The 19,907-nt window shown below is 41.2% G+C and overlaps 2 protein-coding genes across 3 annotated transcripts in view; one reads left to right on the top strand and one right to left on the bottom strand.

Moving 5' to 3' along the window:
• IntS9 (integrator complex subunit 9) overlaps positions 1 to 801 on the top strand; it is a 41,112-nt gene extending 40,311 nt beyond the window's left edge. For both annotated transcript variants that reach the window (XM_053788703.2, XM_070104089.1), the window contains one exon: positions 542 to 801. In XM_053788703.2, coding sequence (XP_053644678.1) covers positions 542 to 658 — 117 coding nt within the window. In that variant the 3' untranslated portion in view covers positions 659 to 801. The remainder of the gene's footprint in view (positions 1 to 541) is intronic.
• Positions 802 to 5,583: 4,782 nt separating this feature from the next.
• LOC128697179 (uncharacterized) lies at positions 5,584 to 10,736 on the bottom strand. The gene is made up of 3 exons (XM_053788721.2): positions 10,448 to 10,736; positions 6,473 to 6,599; positions 5,584 to 5,995 (listed from the first exon to the last, which is right to left on the bottom strand). The coding sequence occupies exons 1-3, from the start codon at positions 10,700 to 10,702 to the stop codon at positions 5,778 to 5,780; spliced, it is 600 nt and encodes a 199-aa protein (XP_053644696.2). The 5' UTR covers positions 10,703 to 10,736; the 3' UTR covers positions 5,584 to 5,777.
• Between the last annotated feature and the right edge of the window lie 9,171 nt (positions 10,737 to 19,907).

Here is a 19,907-nt window from a genome sequence, read left to right as displayed (position 1 = left end):
CTGCACCTCTCCTGCCTATGGTTTATAAGCTCCTTCTCCACACTTATGCCGTATTCTATTCAAGATTGATGGACTGACCGCATTGACTCAAGGTTGAGGGACTGATTACCTCAAGTTTCTCCTGTGTATGGACTGATAAAGTCACTGTGTGGCAAAACATTTCCTTAATAAAGATACCCAAGAGTTGCACATGTGTGTAATTTATCAGTAGAGTTTGTGCTTGATAAGAATTTGTGGGTTTCCAGGTATTGTTCAGATGATGGAAGAATAGACACAAATCCAGTATAATGTCATCCTTTATTGACTACATTGTGCCCACACAGTGGGCTTTATCAAGTCAAATAGAAGCCCACTATGTGGGCAAAACAGTCAATAGAGGATCACATACTGCATTTGTCTTCCTTCATCGTGTCTGTATTTTATACCATTTATCTCTATGGTTCATGTGGTTGATAAAACTTGTACCAACCTCTATTTGCTCATAAAATTGTTGATTTCAGTGTAGAAACTTGGCAGTATTTAATTATGTTTATCTTTGCAGGAAAATGAGGATGTGATAATAAAGATCAGTGATGCCTCTACACACATCATATCAGGCAATGGCCAGCTGCGGGAAAAACTCCGAGATATCTTACTTGAATGTCTTGGTAGTTTCTGAACACCAAAGATGCTTGGTCAGCAACTCTTTGTCCATTATGGATTTACTTTATTGATAAAACACTTTAAGGGGGACAATCCTTGGAACCATTGTATCAGCTGCTTATTTTGTTAAATGTAATAATGTGATGATGGTAATTCTCATAGTACAGTACTGTATAGAATGTGATGTTAATTCTCAAAGTACAGTACTGTACAGTAAAATGTAGAATTATATTCAAGAGAAAATGCTAAACTTATAGTGGATAAGGAAGAAACCCAGTTCTATCCAAGGAACAGGAGAGTTATTCCAGTTTTTTAGATTGTGTCCTTCAGCATTCCTTGAAGAGATTAGATTTTATTTCTTCTAATAAGGAAAATTATACAAAACAATTTTTATACTTTTCTTGAAAAATGATTACATAAGCTTCACAAAAAATACATAATTTAAAACTCAGTATATTTATTAGTGGAAATATAGCTTTGGAGAAACACTTTATATACCCCTTTGTAGAAAGAAAATACATACTGCACTTGAGAACCTAAGAACACTTTCAAACATATGCCACCTTCTAGACTATGAGAATATATCTATTGCATACATGACCTATCAGCTTCCAATGGATATGATATACAATACATATATGCATTCTTTTGATACATGAATAATCCCTGTATGTGGTTATATACCTTATTAGAATCAAAATGTAGAGATTATCCAGTACCATCATCACCCATAAATTTGATGCAGATCCACACCTGTTATTGCATACAGTATACAACATTTAATAGATATACAATAACTTGCAAGTCATTAAAGGTATGATTCAGCATGAAAATGCAAATATGTATCATGTATTATCACACACAGTAATGACTTGTACATCTAGTTCTTGATGTTATAGTATAGTATTTGCCAAATACTTAAATATATTGTGAAATGTGCCATCCTGATGACTGAAGTTGAGAGTCAACACATTTTGCTGCAATAAAGTTGGTAGAATTACCGACAATATGTAAAGTAAAAGGACACAAGTGCAACTAATGTGACATTTATTGTGGCAACGTTTTGCTCTCCAGGAGCTTTATCAAGCCATTACATCATGGCTTGATAAAGCTCCTGGAGAGCGAAACATTGCCACAATAAATGTCACATTAGTTGCACTTGTGTCCTTTTACTTTACATTTTGCTGCGTTCGTCAGAGAACATGTGGACTTCATTTATGACCTGTAGTGAGCAACTTGATGTGCTTATGAAGTGAATATGCAGTTTTCTGTCTGACATTGCCAATTGTCTAGCAGTGGCATGTATTCATAAGCAAGGTAAGCATTGCTCCATACAATTCTTTCCAAAGTTAATTTTTTATTTAAAGCTAATTGTATAGTTTTTAATATTCTGCATTTTTGTTACATGTCTCAGTGAATATCATCCTGGTGCAGTAGGGCTTAGTTTTGAAATGTGGAAGATGAGCATATCAGCTTCACCACCTAGCTGGTCAAAATGATGTCACTGCCAGATGTGGGATGAATTATATTAACCTGCTTTTTACCAAAATCCATTTAAGTAGGATTCAGATGAATCTTATGTGCCTTGAAAAGCATTCTGATGCTGGAATTAATCATTTTGTCATTACTGAGTAGTGTTTCTTACCCTAGATTATCATGGAGTGCTATACCCATAAGGATTATACAGTGCCAGTCCTTTGCCTAGAGATATGGCAATATAAGCAGAGTATACCCTGATGGTCCTCCTTTTTTTGACTGCATCTTGAAAGTACAGCTTCTCTGCTTACAAATTAAAACTCAATCCAGAAATTCTTGAGGCGAAGATTGGAAAGCTTAGCCCTTCTATCAGGTGACCTGTTATTGCAGAATCTTCAGGACAAGCCAGAATTGTACAGCAGTTGATCATTAGGATTGAAAGTCAACATGAATTCATTCATGTTTAAGTGGTATATTAAATTATTTTTTTAATAAACCAGTACAACAAATATTCTTATTTCAGCTTATATCAACAAGCTTAAGTGTCATTGGCTTACCTTAGCATTTTTTTAAGAAAGGTTATTATCAAATGACTCTTTATCCACAGACTTAGATCTCCCCTTCCCTTCATTAGATAAAACCTGACTACCTTCCATTCCTTAGATGATGTGTATACCCTTCAGGTTAGGGCCTACCCATGTGGACTTGCTTTAACATATTAATTTGTGTGAATTTGGTTCCTCCTCCTTCCCTACGACAGTCCACTTGCATACTGTCCTTGGTCATTTATTGCCTGTAGTTTTGCTATTTTTAGGTCTGCATTTAAACCCCTTTCACTTACCCTAAATCTCAGCTTTGAGCAATGTTTATATACACCTGGCCTATATATACAGTGTCCTATCTGCTGTTCTTTGTTTCCTGTATTGCAAGTTGTTCTTAAAGCTTGTTCATAAAGGTTAATGTCTTATTCTGGACTAGTAGCAAATCTGCATGTACTTTAGACTGTGTGCATGTGTGAGGTATTACAATATTGATATATAAGGTAGTGTGCTTTTTTGATTGAGGAGTTATAACTGCAAAGATCATATATTGTGAGGGTGTGTAAAAGCAAGTATGCTGGTGTGCAAGTATAAATATACTGTAATAGGTTATTTACTGCTGGGATATACAGTATGTCAATATATACATATTTAAAATTTACTCAGTGCACAAGATATGTATTAATACCAAACACACACAAATCCATACATTACGAACATACAAAGGCTAGGAGTATTATACACCATAAAAATCAACAGTGCCTTGTAGTACAAATATATATTGACACAATTGAATCACACATGCATCCATTTAGAAATTCTCTTCAATACACATTAATATATGATCAAGTAATCTCACCCTGCCTCGGTGGGAGACGGCCGACTTGTTGAAAAAAAAAAAAAAATTCACATTGATGGAAAATCAAACAGTAGAAAGTTTCTGTATTTGAGACCTGGATTCTCATTAGCAGATGAACAGGTAGATGAGAGGTTCCTTGATGCCACTGAAAGGTTCTCGATTCAAAGAACTTTCTCCTTTCTCCTTTTCCTAAGATGAACTTTGCCTTCCATACTGCAAGGTGCTGTATGATTCCTATGGGTTCAACACTCATGAAATAGATGTAAATTATCGAGGTGAAATAATGTGGACGTTACATCTACTAAAGTTGGGTAGGCCTGCAGAGCTTTACCCCAAATTCCTGTATAGATAAATCTGGCACTGGGATAAAAGATTGTGGCATGCAAGGTAATTGCATCCAGTGTCTTAATGAGAGGTTGAAAGTAGGCTTTGACATGATTCTTTAAAAGGACAGGTGGTTTTGTGTAACATTTGTACTTACCTAACATGCTGTGGTTATTTTGTAGAACATGGTTTTTGTGTCCATATCTGACAGCCCATTTGTGTTTGGTGGCTCTTCTGTTGAAGCTCCTTTCAGTATATACTATGCAAGAAGAACTAATTCCTACAGGAAATTTTCCTAATGTTTGGTAAGGGTTTGGTTTCATATGTTTGTTGGAAATGTGCTGCTGATTTTGTTGGGTAATATGAAGCTAATATAGTGATACCCTAGGGCCTGCTTTTTTATGGTATGGAATGGTTGAAGTATTCATAGCGTTCTGTGTAGGTCATTTCTTGTAGAAATTTTTGTTGGCTTTGGGTACACCTGGTTGTATAAATCAGTCTGGGTATCCTAGTTGACAGAATCAAATGTGCAAGAAATCTCTTTACTTTGTTAAAGTGTTGGGGGGGCTACAGATTTTTAGATCTCTTAAGAATAATCCTGAGATGACATCTTTCGTGATGTCTCTGGAAGCTATGGTAGTGAATATACCAGTAGAATCCCCAATTACCCCCACCATTCCTTGTGGCTTGATTGGAAACCTATCATTCACTATACACGGTGCTTGGATGGGCTAGATTACTGTACTCAAGATATACATGTACTAGTGAAAAAAGGCTAATTTCCAGTAAATAAAGTATACAATTGTTGTGTGTGGTATGTTATACATTATTAGTTATTTTTTTATTAGCACACTGGCCGATTCCCACCAAGGCAGGGTGGCCCGAAAAAGAAAAACTTTCATATTTAATGAAAAAACCCTAAGTATGCAGAGTATTTTGGGCATGATAAATAATACAAAATATTGTGAAATGATGCCAAGGAGCATTACAATGTGCTGGTTGCCATTGGAAGAGTGGAAACAATATCTGCTTTGGTTGTAAGATACCTTAAAATTATACAAAAATTAGTATGTACATGATTCTCTTGTGAAATTACCCCATCCTATGGTGTACTTGGCTCAGTAACCTGCCATATTGGTCCTACCAACTTTCTTTACCTCTGAAGGGTTTCAAAAATCATTAAGATTAGATTTAAAAGTGCTTAAGTCATTCAATGGCCCAATTCATCTATTAACTCCTTGTGCACCTCTTTGATATTTTGATAGGCACAGGTTTAAAGAGTGAAGTTGGTTTAATGTTAGTTTTTGTTTAAGACCCATCACATACATGAGGGTCATTAAGGCATCACTGTCTGAACACATCATGCATACAGTACTGTATTACACTTTAATCTGTAGATCAGGGGATGAAGGAAAACTACACACTGAAGACCTCAGTGCATATACCCTATATAACCTTTCCAAGACTATCTTAGCCTAGCTTCATTGTATATAAGTGCTTTACTTTTTCATGAATTTTGAGACAAACGTTTATAGACAACTTACAGGAACAGCTCTAATGAATTATTTAACTTCCTCAGTACTTAACGTATTGTTAGACTAATCACAGCACCAATGTCATAAGTGATGAATTAGTTTTTAAAGTGTGTTGTTACTACCCTATTAGTGATGAAGAGTCATATTTGGTGTCTTTTATATGTTACTGTAGGACTAGTTTTGGAGTGAAATTGCAATGCATCCTCAGTGCAATAGCTGGGATTAATGAAGGACCTTAATTTTTTTTAACAATGTACCTTAAGGCTGAAAAAATGAATGCCATTGCCTAAATCTTAGATTTTTTTTTTTTTTGTGTGTGTGTGTAGGTAGCATACCTGCTGATCTTCAAAATGCAAGTTGGTTGAATTATTTTCCAAACCACTGGATTTTTAACTTTAACATTTAATACCTGTTAACCTCTTCCAGTGAGACTGGCTCAATGAGAGGTGTGGCTTCTGGTCCTCTGGATGTGGAGATGCAGGGAAGTGATGGAACCTCTCTGGATATAGTGATAGAGGTGGGCATTTGATCACATGAAAGGCTGACGTTAGGGTTTTCAGAGTTTGGAGATGTGGCCTGGAGTGTATCATTCGTGACCTCTGTTTTCTCCATCTCTGCTTCTGGAATAAATGCCATGATTTAGTGACATCAAAGATTGTACCAGAAGGTAAATGTGGCTTAATAGGAGTCTTACTGAAGATCTATTATTTTTTTTTTTTTTTAGGAAACTTTTATCTAACAATTTAATTAAACCCTTTGATAGCTGAGGTGAAAGGCTTGGCTTCATAGGTAAACAGTTTAATTAACTTTGTGGGATACCAAGGTAGGCAAAGAAGGGAGATGTGCGGGTATGGAAGTGACTGGAGTGTGGGGACAAGAGAGAGAAAAGGGAATGAATTACAGGTGCATGTAATTAATACAGTTTAGCAAGAAGTAAAGCACTGTATGACTTAAAGGTTTAGTGCTTCTTCATGAATAATAGTGAATATTTTATACAATAGTCAACCAGATGCATTGTATAGCACTCCAGCAGCTGGAGTGTTATACTTTTAAAAATAGTGGTTTATTTCTCATAACTGCTGAAACACAGAACATACCATTGTTCCGTGTGATGAATTGGACGTGAGGCTTGTTATTCCTTGCAGGCTTGTGGGAGAGCAATGGATCACCAGGTGACAAGTAATTGGGAGAACGAATCAGATCCTCACACCTACTACCACATTCCTGAAACAGCAATGGAATGCCAAGTGACAGGTATCTGGGATTACAAATCAGATTTTCACACCTGCTATCACAGTTCTGGAACAGCAGTGGGTTACAATGACAGATTGCAGTAACAAAGACCTGCCAGTCTGTGTTCTATGAATGATCTATTCAGTAATTATATAAAATGCACCTCCCTCGTATGATTTGATAATGCATTCTTGCTGGCAAATGTCTTTTGCCCCAAGGAACTGGAGCTCCCAGCCACTGATCAAACTTGATTACCTCCAATTCATGAGGTGCTGTAATAACTCAAGTTTTTAACACTTTCTCACGAATACAGCAAGTGAATACAATCACTGAGGCAACCACTTCAAGGGGTGCCTTAGTGGTGATGAACTCTTGATTTAAGACATGTAAGCTACTCTCCCTTTCCCAGATATTGTATGATGCCTCCCTACATTTTAAAACTTTCCCATACATATACAGTGCTAGTCATTAAAATATACCATGTGGAAAGCTCCCAGTGTAATTCAGTGTACAAAGTGTAATTATTATTATTATAATCAAGGGGGAAGCGCTAAACCCGGAGGATTATACAGTGCCTGGGGGGGGGGATGTGGAAGGCATTCAGGCTTAATTCGGGGAACTGGAGCACAGATCCAATTCCCTAAATCAAGAGCCCCTCACAAAGTGTAATACCTAACCCTAGAAGACTTGTCAATAAGACAGTTATGCTGGCTTTGGCAGTTGAAGTAGAAAGTCTCAGGATTTCGTAAGGTTACTGACTGCATCTTACAAGCCTATGCTTGTGTAATAGATGGAGATGATTGGATTACATAAGGCAGGCCATCAAAGGATATAGAAGGCACCTGTGTGTGAGCAAAAAGTGAAGTCCTAGTTGCACTGGTGCCTCGAGAACAGTGTTGATGACATTGCATCAGAAGCACATCCAGGGAAGCCTTGATAAAGGTCCCCACTAATGTTAATCTTGCAATTATTATTATTATAATCAAAAAGAAGCGCTAAGCCACAAGGACTATACAGGTTAATCTTGCAAGGTTTTATGCTCCTTGCCATACTAGGAAATTTGTCCAGTGGCTTGTGCCTGAGAGTTATCCTTTGACGAGCCAGGCTTGAACCCCATTGAGAACCTTTGAGCTGTGACAAAGATCTGCTAGGGAATGGATATCAGCCCACTCCCATAACTTTAAGATGCCATCTGTAAGTCATAGGTTAATTTACCCCATGAAACACTGAATAATCTTTGAAGTAGGTTCTAAAGTGCAAGGGATGCCCTATTTTGTAATTGTGGTTTTAAAAGGGCTTCCATACTTTAGTGACACTGTATTTGGCTAGTGTAGGTGTTTTATAATAGTAATTCAACATGTTTACCAGCTTTAGGCCCTTCAGTAGAGATGCCTTGTTGAAGAACCCTTGATCCAATGAATTGGATCTGTCCTTCATTATATTCAACCCAGTTGCTTCCCATTCTCCAGACTTGGTACGTATGACCCCTTCAAGTTTAGCACTTACTGATAATGCCAGTGTTAGGTTTGTCAATTAGAACATGGGAGTAAAATAAATGAGACAAAGTTCTTTATTATATACTATTGGTTTGTTCGAATACAGTGGAACCTCAGTTTTCGTCATTCATTCCAGAAAGTCTGACAAAAACCGAATACAACGAAAACTGAAACGATACTTTCCACAAGTAATGTAAATCCAATTAATCCGTTCCAGACACTCAAAAGTATTAACAAAAAATACATTTTATAGAGAATAACTCTAGTTTTACATACAGAAAACAATGAGAAATATAAGGACTAATGAAATGGATAAATGAACATTTAATATCACTTTTACCTTTACTGAAGACTTGTTGGCATATGGAAGATGCAAGGAGGGGAGAGGGGGGGAGGAGAGGTTATTGGTTGGAAAGGGAATCCCCCTTCATAAGGACTTTAGGTATCAAGTCCCTATCTGGGGTTACTTCCCTCCTTTGCTGTTTCTGGCATCTCTAAGATTTGCCTAAAATGGGACAAGGCATTGTCATTGAACATGTTGCAGACATTGCTTGCAATAGCTTTGTCAGGGTGATATTTCTCCACAAAACTTTGCAATTAACTCCTCTTTGCACACGCCCTTAATCACTGAAGAAGGCACATTCTCCCCTCTCCTCCTCTGAAGCAATTTCCTCAGCTGTGGTCTGTTACTGCTCCAGTTGGAGGTGTTACAGCTCTTCAGTGGTTAGCTCTTCCCTGTGGTTGTCCAACTCATTTCAGGCATTTCTTTTGAGATCTGCATGCAACTGCCTTGCCTTTTCACAAATCACCGCCTCCACAACACTATCTCCCGCAAACTTTTTCGTTGATCCACACCAACAACTTTTCAACATATTCGATTGTTTGTGATCTCTGTTTCGTTAGCACATTTACCCTTTTTGCATCATCAGATTCCTAGATTTCTTTTTCCTTCATCAGGATGGAACTGATCGTTGATGAAGACTTCCTGTACATCCTGGCGAGATCAACCACATGTACGACGCTTTCGTACTTTGCTACAAGTTATTTCTTGAATTCTGTGGTGTTTCTCGCCTTCTTTATCAAAGGGCTGGCACTCAGAACTTTCTTTGGTCCCATGGTTGCTTATTTAGCAGTGACACAAAAAACAATGGGTTATTACGAAGTGTTTCGGATGAACGTGCAGGGTAATGTTTACTCGAGAAACAAAGCCAGACTGACTCGGAAGGTGTGGGATGCTTTGTGTGGTACAGTGGACTGACAAAAACCGAGGTCGTGAATGAAAACCGGGACAAAATTTTGACAAACTCGTCGAAAACCGAATTCGACAAAAACCAGGGAAAATGATGACTGAGGTTCCACTGTACTTAATTTCCATTTATGTAATTTTTTTTTTTTTACCCTTTCAAGATAATGTACTGTCAGATTTTGTCTATTACCCAAGTACCTGGCACATTTTGAAAATATCTTGTAAAACCTTAGTGAAAGCTTGGTAAAAAGCTTAGTTTATTAGTGTTTTCTTGTAATTGAAGTCTTTAGGTGCATGTGTATATAATTTTGTATTTATGTATTGATCTGAATATCCAGACAGAGCTTTATTATCCATTTGGGTTTAGGGTTTCTCCATGAATGTAATGTGCATGGCAAATGTTCCCATTTATCTGGAGGAACTGATGTGTTGGCAAGCATTACTAAGGTTAATTTGCCAAGTGAAGCATGTTCATGAAGTACCATGCACACTACATCCAGAGTAGTTTCCAGAAGTAACTAAGCTGGATACTTAAAGGAAGGTTTGGTGATGGAGGGGAAGAGCTCTGAAGGTGCTAGCTACTCTCCCCTTCATTAGATTGGGTAAAAGCAAAATGCTTTAATGATGGTGAATGCCTCATTTGGTTTTGTGCCTCACTTCCCAGAATAAAGTCTGAATGCCTTCCATCTCCCTTCACCCCCCAGGTGCTGTATAATCCCTATTGGTTTAGTGCTCCCTGTGATAATGGGGAAGGGCTCTTGATTGAAGGAATTGGATCTGCCCTTCTGTTGGATTAACCCGAATTATCACCATTTATCAGGGATGGCATGACCCCTTCCCATGAATAATCTACAGAATTAGTACAGTGGACCCCCGCTTAACGATCACCTCCAAATGCGACCAATTATGTAAGTGTATTTATGTAAGTGCGTTTGTACGTGTATGTTTGGGGGTCTGAAATGGACTAATCTACTTCACAATATTCCTTATGGGAAAAAATTCAGTCAGTACTGGCACCTGAACATACTACTGGAATGAAAAAAGTTCGTTAACCGGGGGTCCACTGTACTTTCAAAATAAAGCCTGATGAGACTGACCTTGGAGATGGTTGAGGGTGAGGGAGAACGTGAGGGTGGGGCAGGGTAGTGCTCTCGTCCTGGGGTATAGCCATTGATGTAGAGTGCCCCACCATGGTCCAAGAAAGTGACAGTCCGACGAGTACTCTCGACTCCGCTGTTCATTGTAGACTGCCGAGTGTACCTTATTATGGGTGGCTGCAATAACCAAAAGTGATAAATATGGATTACAGTACAGCCTCTTATAGGCTGTACTGTAATCAACATAGGAGTCATACTGCACCTCTACACGGGTTCAAACTGAGAAAGGAAAAGTAAAATTCCTCTGGTCGAGAGCCCTTTATCACTAATACCTTTTATTCTGGTGAAGGGTTCTTGATCTGAGCCCCTAGTGGATAGGTGGTGAAGGTTTTTTTGTAATAAAGTTGGTATTATTACTGACAATATGTAAAGTAAAAGGACACAAGTGCAACTAATATGACATTTATTGTGGCAACGTTTCGCTCTCCAGGAGCTTTATCAAGCCATTACAAACAATACATGGACACAGAGGGTATATAAAGGCTCAGAGTGAGGTGCAATACTACAACTAGTGAACATCGAAATGTTACCTCACTAGTATTGCACCTCACTCTGAGCCTTTATATACCCTCTGTTTCCATGTATTGTTTGTAATGGCTTGATAAAGCTCCTGGAGAGCGAAACGTTGCCACAATAAATGTCATATTAGTTGCACTTGTGTCCTTTAAGGTTTTTTCATCAAATGGGATTATTTTTCTTTAACCCTAATTATCTCCCATTGCTCAAGTGCTGTCACACTCATTGACAGTTTGTAGACCCCTTATAAGTGTAGCCCTTATTGAGACCCATACATGTTTAGTGGAGTGACCCTGATTAACATTTCAGCAGGCACTGTAGACCCCCAAAGTCTCTCCCTCCCCCGCCTTTTTTTTTTCCCCCCTCATCGTATCAATGTCTCCCATTCCTCACCTCTTCAAGGGGGGGCTCCTTGTTGTGGTGAAGAGGCTCTTGGTCTGAGGAATCAGACCTGTCGGTCTCTTTCCTCAGACCGAACCTAATTACCCCCCAATCCCCCCCCTCCCTATCCCATCCTCCCCTTTTTCCTTTCCTCCTCCTCCTCCCCACCCCTTCCTTTTGCCCTTCCTCTTTTTGGCCTTTGGGATTTCTCCCACAGGCATGCTAGTTCCTAGGTAGGGGAAAGGATACCGGGGTCCATCCCATTCCGTTGAGGTTCTTGGCGGTGGTGTAGTTTGCCTTGGAATCTGGATCACCTGGGGATGTCCCGATCCCTCTCCGGTATCCTGGAGTAGCTTTGGGTGTCTTTCGGGTGACGGGTGTATCTCTGGAAGCCACCTTTCGGATTCCAGGGGTGGTGGCCGAAGGAGGTATGCTTTGTGGCAGATATCCGGCCGCCCTCTCTTTTGTCCACCGAGGTAGCTCGGCAGATGTGAGGTTGCTATCCAGGATTGCTGGTATGAAGGGTAGGGTATGGCACGGGTTCCATGCTGCATCTGAGCTCCTAGCGGTGCTGGGTTCTCTTGGGCGCAGAGGGAGATTTCCGGCCCTTTCATTCCTCCTGGGAAGTATTCCTCCCCGCTCCCCCTTTTTTTTATTTTCTTCTTTTTTTTTCTTAAAAACAAAAAGCAAAGGAGTAACCTAACCATGGAGAACCCAATCCATGAACCCACTACCCCCGGGCCCCTTCTTGATACTGCACCCCATTCTGACCCTGCCTTGTTTTTAGACCACTCTTCGGACACTCCTGATACCCCTGTACCTCTTGCTGGTGCTGTTTCCTCACCCGCTTCAGGTATACCGGGGCTTCGACTGACTCCTTCGATTTGTCTCTCCTTTGACTATGCTTCCGGCTTCTCCCTCTACGGTACGGCAATTTTCGAATCGCCAGCCCATTTCACGCCGGACCAACTCCGGTCCTACTCCTAAACGCCAACGTCAATCTCCTGATGATGCTCCTTCGTTACCTTCCCATTCTACTCGGAAAAGACTGACATGTCATGCACTCCCTCTCCACGCTCAGTTTCGGACCACTCAATGGACTAAATTCTTTACTTAAAGACTGACTTCTTCTTCTGCCTATCTTTCTGACCATAGTATTGGCAAAGCGCTCCTGAGTCATGTTGGTAGAGATATTTCATTTCATGTTCTCAAGAGCGGTATGCGCATCGTCACTGTCCAGAATGCTACCCAAGCTCATGATCTTTCTCTCCTTTCGAATATCGATACTACTCCTATCACTATTGAAAAACATCTTTCTCTCAATTCTTTAGTGGTACTGTCATTCTGCCCCATACCATAGTCCAACAGAATTTCGTCATGTGGCAATGACATTCTTGAACCTGGAACTCCAGGATCTCCCAATCCTCAAAGTAGACACTTATGTCCTTCCTACCCGTGGGCGGAGATGTTACCCTTGCAATGTGCCTCATTTAACTTTTGACAGCCGAGAACTCCCGTCCTCTGTATATGTCGTGGGACATCAGTTACAAGTTCGAAAGGTGATACCTACACAGCAACAGTGTAGAAATTGCTGGCGTTTTGGTCACCCAGCGAAATATTGCAGATCTATAGCCGAATGCCCAGTCTGTGGTGCCGACGACCATTCTAATACATCTTGCAGTCAACCTCCATCTTGCCTTAATTGTAATGAAGCTCACCCTTCGTACTCCCGCCGTTGCCAGGTCTACTTAAATGAACGTGAAATCCGTTGCCTCATATAGGCAGGTCTCCCTTATGCTATGGCAGTTACTCATCTCCGCCTCCAAGGGAGACTACCCCGTGTTTCATATTCTCGTGTTTCAAAACATCCCCCCCACTTCTGGAGTCCCATCTTCTGCAGCCTCCTCTGTTGTTGCCACTCCGGCATCTAATCCTTTTGCTGTCCTTGGCTCTGATGTCCCGACTACAACTCAGTCTGTTCTCACATCTTCACGTCCTTCCTCACAAGCCCCAGTATCGACAAGACCTCGTACGACACCTAATACCAATCGCCCCTCTACTTCTCAGAAGTCCAAAAAATCCACATTGCTCAAATCTTCTTCGCCCCTTCCTTCCCTTCTTCCACCTCCACACTTTACCTTTCCAGTCTCTGTACCTAGTTCTTCCCCTCTCTCTGGCTCTATTACAAGTGTAGAGATTCACCCTCCTCCTCGTACTATGCCTTCCACCCCCGTCCCCTCCCAAGTTTCTCCCTCTTCTGCCACCTCCCAGGTTTCTGCCTCTTCTGTCCCCCCCCCACACTTCATCTCCAGTCCCTTACACTCTTCCCTCCCCCTCTACTTTGGTACAGTCCATTACTGTCCCAATCTTTACTCACCCTCCTCCTTCTATCTCCAATATGGTCTCCCATACATCTTTGAATTCAGAAATACTTGAAGCCATTTCAGAATATATTGCAGAGACTAAACCTTCAATGGACACTGATTCACTTCCTGTTCCTTCTCTTCCCTCTCCTCCATCTTCACAACCCCATTCTTCGCAACGCTCTGTTCCTTCGCTGCTTGAACGTCTTCCAATGCCACCACACGTTGACTTTTCTAACCCCACTAGTCCATAGGTGCCTTTACCTACAGATTCCTGGTATTTTCTTCAAAGCCAATCATGGCCTATTTACAGTGGAATATACGCGGCCTCAGGGGTAATCGGGGTGAGCTTCAGATGTTGCTTTCCAGGTTTTCCCCTGTTGGTGCTTGCTTACAAGAACCAAAATTACACTCGGCTGTTTTCCAACCTATCTCAGGCTATAATTTATTGTATTCTTTGGATCCTTTCTCAGATGGGACCTTTAATGAAAGTGCCCTTCTTCTACGCAATGATATTCCGTACTGTCAACTATTTGTCCATACCTCGCTGCATTACACTGCAGCCCGTATCCACTTGAATAAGTGGTTTACAATATGTTCTTTATACAGTGGACCCCCGCATAGCGAACTTAATCCGTGCAAGAGGGCTGGTCGTTATGCGAAATGTTCGCTATGCGAATTAATTTTCCCCATAAGAAATAATGGAAATAAAATTAATCCGTGCAAGACACCCAAAAGTATGAAAAAAATTTTTTTTTACCACAAAAAAATGTTAATTTTAGTACACACAAACTGAAAAAGGCATGCACAATTACATGACACTTACTTTTATTGAAGATCTGGTGATGATTGATGGGATGGGAGGAGGGGAGAGAGAGTGTTAGTGTTTAGAAGGGGAATCCCCTTCCATTAGGACTTGAGGTAGCAAGTCCTTTTCCGGGGTTACTTCCCTTCTTCTTTTAATGCCACTAGGACCAGCTTCAGAGTCACTGGACCTCTGTCGCACAACAAATCTGTCCATAGAGCTCTGTACCTCCCGTTCCTTTACGATTTGTCTAAAATGGGCCATAACATTGTCATTGAAATAGTCACCAGCACGGCTTGCAACAGCTGTGTCAGGGTGATTTTCATCCATAAAGGTTTGCAGTTCAACCCACTGTGCACACATTTCCTTAATTTTTGAAGTAGGCACAATGGATTCCACAACTGGCATAGGCTTCTCAGGGTTAGCCCCAAACCCTTCAAAATCTTTCTTAATTTCCATACTAATTCTCACCCTTTTTACCACAGGGTTGGCACTAGAAGCTTTCTTGGGGCCCATGGTCACTTATTTTCCAGAAACAGCACCGAAAACACTGTAATAATACGAAATATTCCGAGTGTATGCTTGAATGTTACCGCGGAGGCTGGCTGGTAAACAATGGGACGGGCGGCACATGTGAGGCTGGCTGAGGCCGCACATTGGACGCGTCTCGGACGAAGGTCGCTGAGCGGGTTTTTGTCCACTATGCGGGGCAAAATTTTAGCGAACAAAGCGTTCGCTATGCGGATTGTTCGCTATGCAAGGCGTTCGCTATGTGGGGGTCCACTGTATATCTCTCCTTCTCGAGCATTTTCTATCCCAGACTTTGCCTTTCTTGTTTCATCCTTACCACCACCACGTCTGTTACTTGGTGATTTTAATGCCCACCATTTCCTCGGGGGGTGGGGGGGTCTCATTGTGACTCATGTGGCATCCAGTTGGAGGCTTTTCTCGCCTCTCACCCCCTCCATGTTTTAAATATGGGTACTCCCACCCATTTTGATCCCCGTACTCATACTCTCTCTTGCATCGATCTATCAGTCTGCTCTTCCTCCACTGCACTAGACTTCACCTGGTCTGTTCTACCGGACTTGCATGACAGCGATCATTTTCCAATCATTCTTACTTATTTTTTTTTTTATTATCACACCGGCCGATTCCCACCAAGGCAGGGTGGCCCGAAAAAGAAAAACTTTCACCATCATTCACTCCATCACTGTCTTGCCAGAAGGGTGCTTTACACTACAGTTTTTAAACTGCAACATTAACACCCCTCCTTCAGAGTGCAGGCACTGTACTTCCCATCTCCAGGACTCAAGTCCGGCCTGCCGGTTTCCCTGAATCCCTTCATAAATGTTACTTTGCTCACACTCCAACAGCACGTCAAGTATTAAAAACCATTTGTCTCCATTCACTCCTATCAAACACGCTCACGCATGCCTGCTGGAAGTCCAAGCCCCTCGCACACAAAACCTCCTTTACCCCCTCCCTCCAACCCTTCCTAGGCCGACCCCTACCCCGCCTTCCTTCCACTACAGACTGATACACTCTTGAAGTCATTCTGTTTCGCTCCATTCTCTCTACATGTCCGAACCACCTCAACAACCCTTCCTCAGCCCTCTGGACAACAGTTTTGGTAATCCCGCACCTCCTCCTAACTTCCAAACTACGAATTCTCTGCATTATATTCACACCACACATTGCCCTCAGACATGAGGCGTATCAAAAGAGGTGAGGGTCATCTTATGAATCAGTATATTGACATTAAGAGGGACATTAAAAAGGGGATAAGAAAAGCTAAAAGGGACTATGAAATTAAAGTTGCTAGGGATTCTAAAACTAACCCAAAAAGTTTTTTCCAGGTCTATAGAACAAAAGTTAGAGATAAGATAGGTCCCCTTAAAAATAACTATGGGCACCTTACTGACAAAGAGAATGAAATGTGCTTGATTTTAAATAATTATTTTCTCTCAGTTTTTACACAGGAAGACACTAACAATATTCCAGTAATTAATTTTTACAGTGGGCTAGAAGAAGATAAATTATGTAACATCACAGTCACTAGTGAGATGGTTGTGAGGCAGATAGACAGACTGAAGCAAAATAAGTCGCCAGGTCCTGATGAGGTTTTTTCAAGGGTTCTTAAGGAATGCAAAATGGAACTCTGTGAACCATTAACTAATATTTTTAATTTATCTCTTCAAACAGGTGTAGTGTCTGATATGTGGAAGATGGCTAATGTAACTCCTATTTTTAAAACAGGGGACAAGTCGTTACCGTCAAATTACCGCCCAATAAGCCTGACCTCAATTGTAGGCAAATTACTAGAGTCAATTATAGCTGAGATTATAAGAAGCCATCTCGATAAGCATAGCTTGATTAATGATACTCAGCATGGATTCACAAGAGGCCGGTCTTGTCTAACTAATTTATTAACTTTCTTCAGTAAAGCTTTTGAGGCTGTTGACCACAATAAAGAATTTGATATTATTTACTTAGATTTTAGTAAGGCTTTTGATAGAGTTCCGCACCATAGACTGTTAAAGAAAGTGGCAGCTCATGGCATTGGGGGAAAAGTGCTCTCGTGGATCGAGTCATGGCTCACTGACAGGAAGCAGAGAGTGTCCATAAATGGGGTTAAATCCGAGTGGGGATCTGTAACAAGTGGCGTTCCACAGGGATCAGTCTTGGGCCCGTTGTTGTTTATAATATATATCAATGATCTTGATGAGGGAATTACTAGTGATATGAGCAAATTCGCCGATGACACAAAGATAGGTAGGATAATTGATTCAAACGTAGATGTTAGGGAACTTCAGGAGGATTTAAACAAACTCTATTCTTGGTCAGAAAAGTGGCAGATGCAGTTCAATGTAGATAAATGCAAGGTTCTGAGGCTTGGGAGTGCCCATAACACTAGTACTTATAAATTAAATGATGTAGAACTTAGCCATACAGATTGCGAGAAGGACTTGGGGGTTATGGTGAGCAGCAACCTTAAACCAAGACAGCAATGCCTAAGCGTACGTAATAAGGCAAATAGATTACTGGGATTTATATCAAGAAGTGTAAGCAACAGAAGTCCAGAGGTCATACTGCAGCTTTATACATCATTAGTAAGGCCTCACCTAGATTATGCAGCTCAGTTCTGGTCTCCGTATTACAAAATGGACATAAATTCGTTAGAAAACATTCAGCGTAGGATGACTAAATTAATACATAGCATCAGAAATCTTCCTTATGAAGAAAGATTGAAGACTCTTAAGTTACATTCACTTGTTAGACGAAGAATGAGGGGAGACCTGATCGAAGTGTATAAGTGGAAGATAGGTATAAATAAAGGGGATATTAATAAGGTCTTGAGGATGTCTCTCCAAGAGAGAACGCGCAGTAATGGATTTAAATTAGGTAAGTTTAGATTTAGAAAGGACATAGGAAAGTATTGGTTTGGAAATAGGGTAGTTGATGAGTGGAACAGTCTACCTAGTTGGGTTATTGAGGCTGGGACTTTGGGTAGTTTCAAATCTAGGTTGGATAAGTACATGAGTGGGAGGGGTTGGATTTGAGTGGGACTTTCACATCAGAGCTTATTTCTTGGGTGGCATTGAAAATTGGGTTGGGCAAATGTTTTGTTAGTGGGATGAATTGTAAAGGACCTGCCTAGTATGGGCCAGCAGGCCTCCTGCAGTGTTCCTCCTTTTCTTATGTTCTTATGTTCTTATGACATCTCCACTGCCTCCAGCCTTCTCCTCGCTGCAACATTCATCACCCACGCTTCACACCCATATAAGAGCGTTGGTAAAACTATACTCTCATACATTCCCCTCTTTGCCTCCAAGGACAAAGTTCTTTGTTTCCACCTTTCCGTAGCCCTCGCTGGCAATTTGATCGGGCAAATTGGGACCTTTACTCGCAGCTCACTGCTTTTAGTGAGGTTCCTTCTTCATCCTCCATTGATGAGCTCCTACACCTCTTCTCGACGTCAGTTTATACCGCAGCTTCTCATTCTATACCCCAAACCTCAGGCAGGCTATACCCCAAACCTCAGGCAGGCATTCTCAGAAGTGCGTGCCTTGGTGGTCTCCTGCTTGTGCTCGTGCAGTACGTTTGAAACGCGCTGCATGGGGCAGGTACCGGTACAATAGAACTGCTGAGAGACTTCTTGATTTTAAGCAGAAGCGTGCGATTGCTCGCCGTGTCATCCGTGAAGCTAAAAGCACTTGTTGGCGAGACTATGTTTCCACCATCACCTCTGCTTCTTCTATGAGTGCAGTCTGGAAAAAAGTGAGGAAATTGAGTGGTAAATACTCTCCTGACCCGGCTCCTGTTCTACGGGTCGCTGGTGTTGATGTAGCAAACCCTCTCGACGTTGCCATTGAACTTGGCACACATCTGGTCCGTATTTCCCGAGGGCTCCATCTATGCCCCTCGTTTCTTTCCTCAAAGTCTGCCAGAGAGTTAGTACCCTTGGACTTTTCTTCTCTCAGAGAAGAACAGTATAATGTGCCTTTTACACTTCAAGAACTAGAGGCAACGCTCTCAGCTTGCTGATCATCGGCAGCTGGGCCTGACGACATTCATATTCGTATGTTACAACATTTACATCGGTCAGCCCTTGTAGTCCTCTTACACCTCTTCAATCTTATTTGGGCACAAGGAGTTCTTCCCCAGCTGTGGAAATCTGCCATTGTTCTCCCTTTCCGCAAACCGGGTACTACAGGACATGATGCCTCCCACTACCGTCCCATCGCTCTTACTAGTGCAGTTTGCAAAGTGATGGAACGTCTCGTAAATCGACGTTTAATGTGGTATTTAGAGACACACAACAGTCTCTCCGCTAGTCAATATGGCTTTCGTAAGGGTTGTTCTACCATAGACCCTTTACTACGCTTGGATACGTATGTTCGTAATGCCTTTGCGAATAATCACTCGGTTATTGCCATATTTTTTGACCTTGAGAAGGCATATGACTCAACTTGGAGGTATAATATTTTGGCCCAGGCCCATTCCTTAGGCCTCCGAGGCAATCTACCATCCTTCCTTAAGAACTTTTTAACTAACAGACATTTCCATGTTCGAGTCAATAATGTTCTTTCCCCGGACTTCGTCCAAGCTGAAGGTGTCCCTCAGGGATGTGTTCTAAGCACAACACTTTTTCTCCTTGCTATAAATGATTTGGCCTCTGTTCTTCCACCCAATATTTGGTCATCACTCTATGTTGATGACTTCGCTATTGCTTGTGCAGGCGCTGACTGTCATCTTATTGCAGTTTCTCTCCAGCATGCGGTCAACCGTATTTCCACTTGGGCCACCACGCATGGGTTTAAATTTTCAAGTA

The sequence above is a fragment of the Cherax quadricarinatus genome, chromosome 89, assembly GCF_038502225.1.
Source record: "Cherax quadricarinatus isolate ZL_2023a chromosome 89, ASM3850222v1, whole genome shotgun sequence".
NCBI classification, from domain to species: domain Eukaryota; kingdom Metazoa; phylum Arthropoda; class Malacostraca; order Decapoda; family Parastacidae; genus Cherax; species Cherax quadricarinatus.
The sequence above is the reverse complement of the archived record's forward strand: the minus strand, read 5'-3'. Positions and strand labels throughout refer to the sequence as shown.

Coding starts and splice junctions, on each gene's coding strand:
- LOC128697179 (XM_053788721.2), bottom strand. CDS start 10,702: ATGACTCCTATGTTGATTACAGTACAGCCTATAAGAGGCTGTACTGTA. Junction 6,600..10,447: donor CACCCTCAACCATCTCCAAG/GTCAGTCTCATC, acceptor TTGCTGTTTCAG/GAATGTGGTAGTAGGTGTGA. Junction 5,996..6,472: donor ATTCATCACACGGAACAATG/GTATGTTCTGTG, acceptor CATTTATTCCAG/AAGCAGAGATGGAGAAAACA.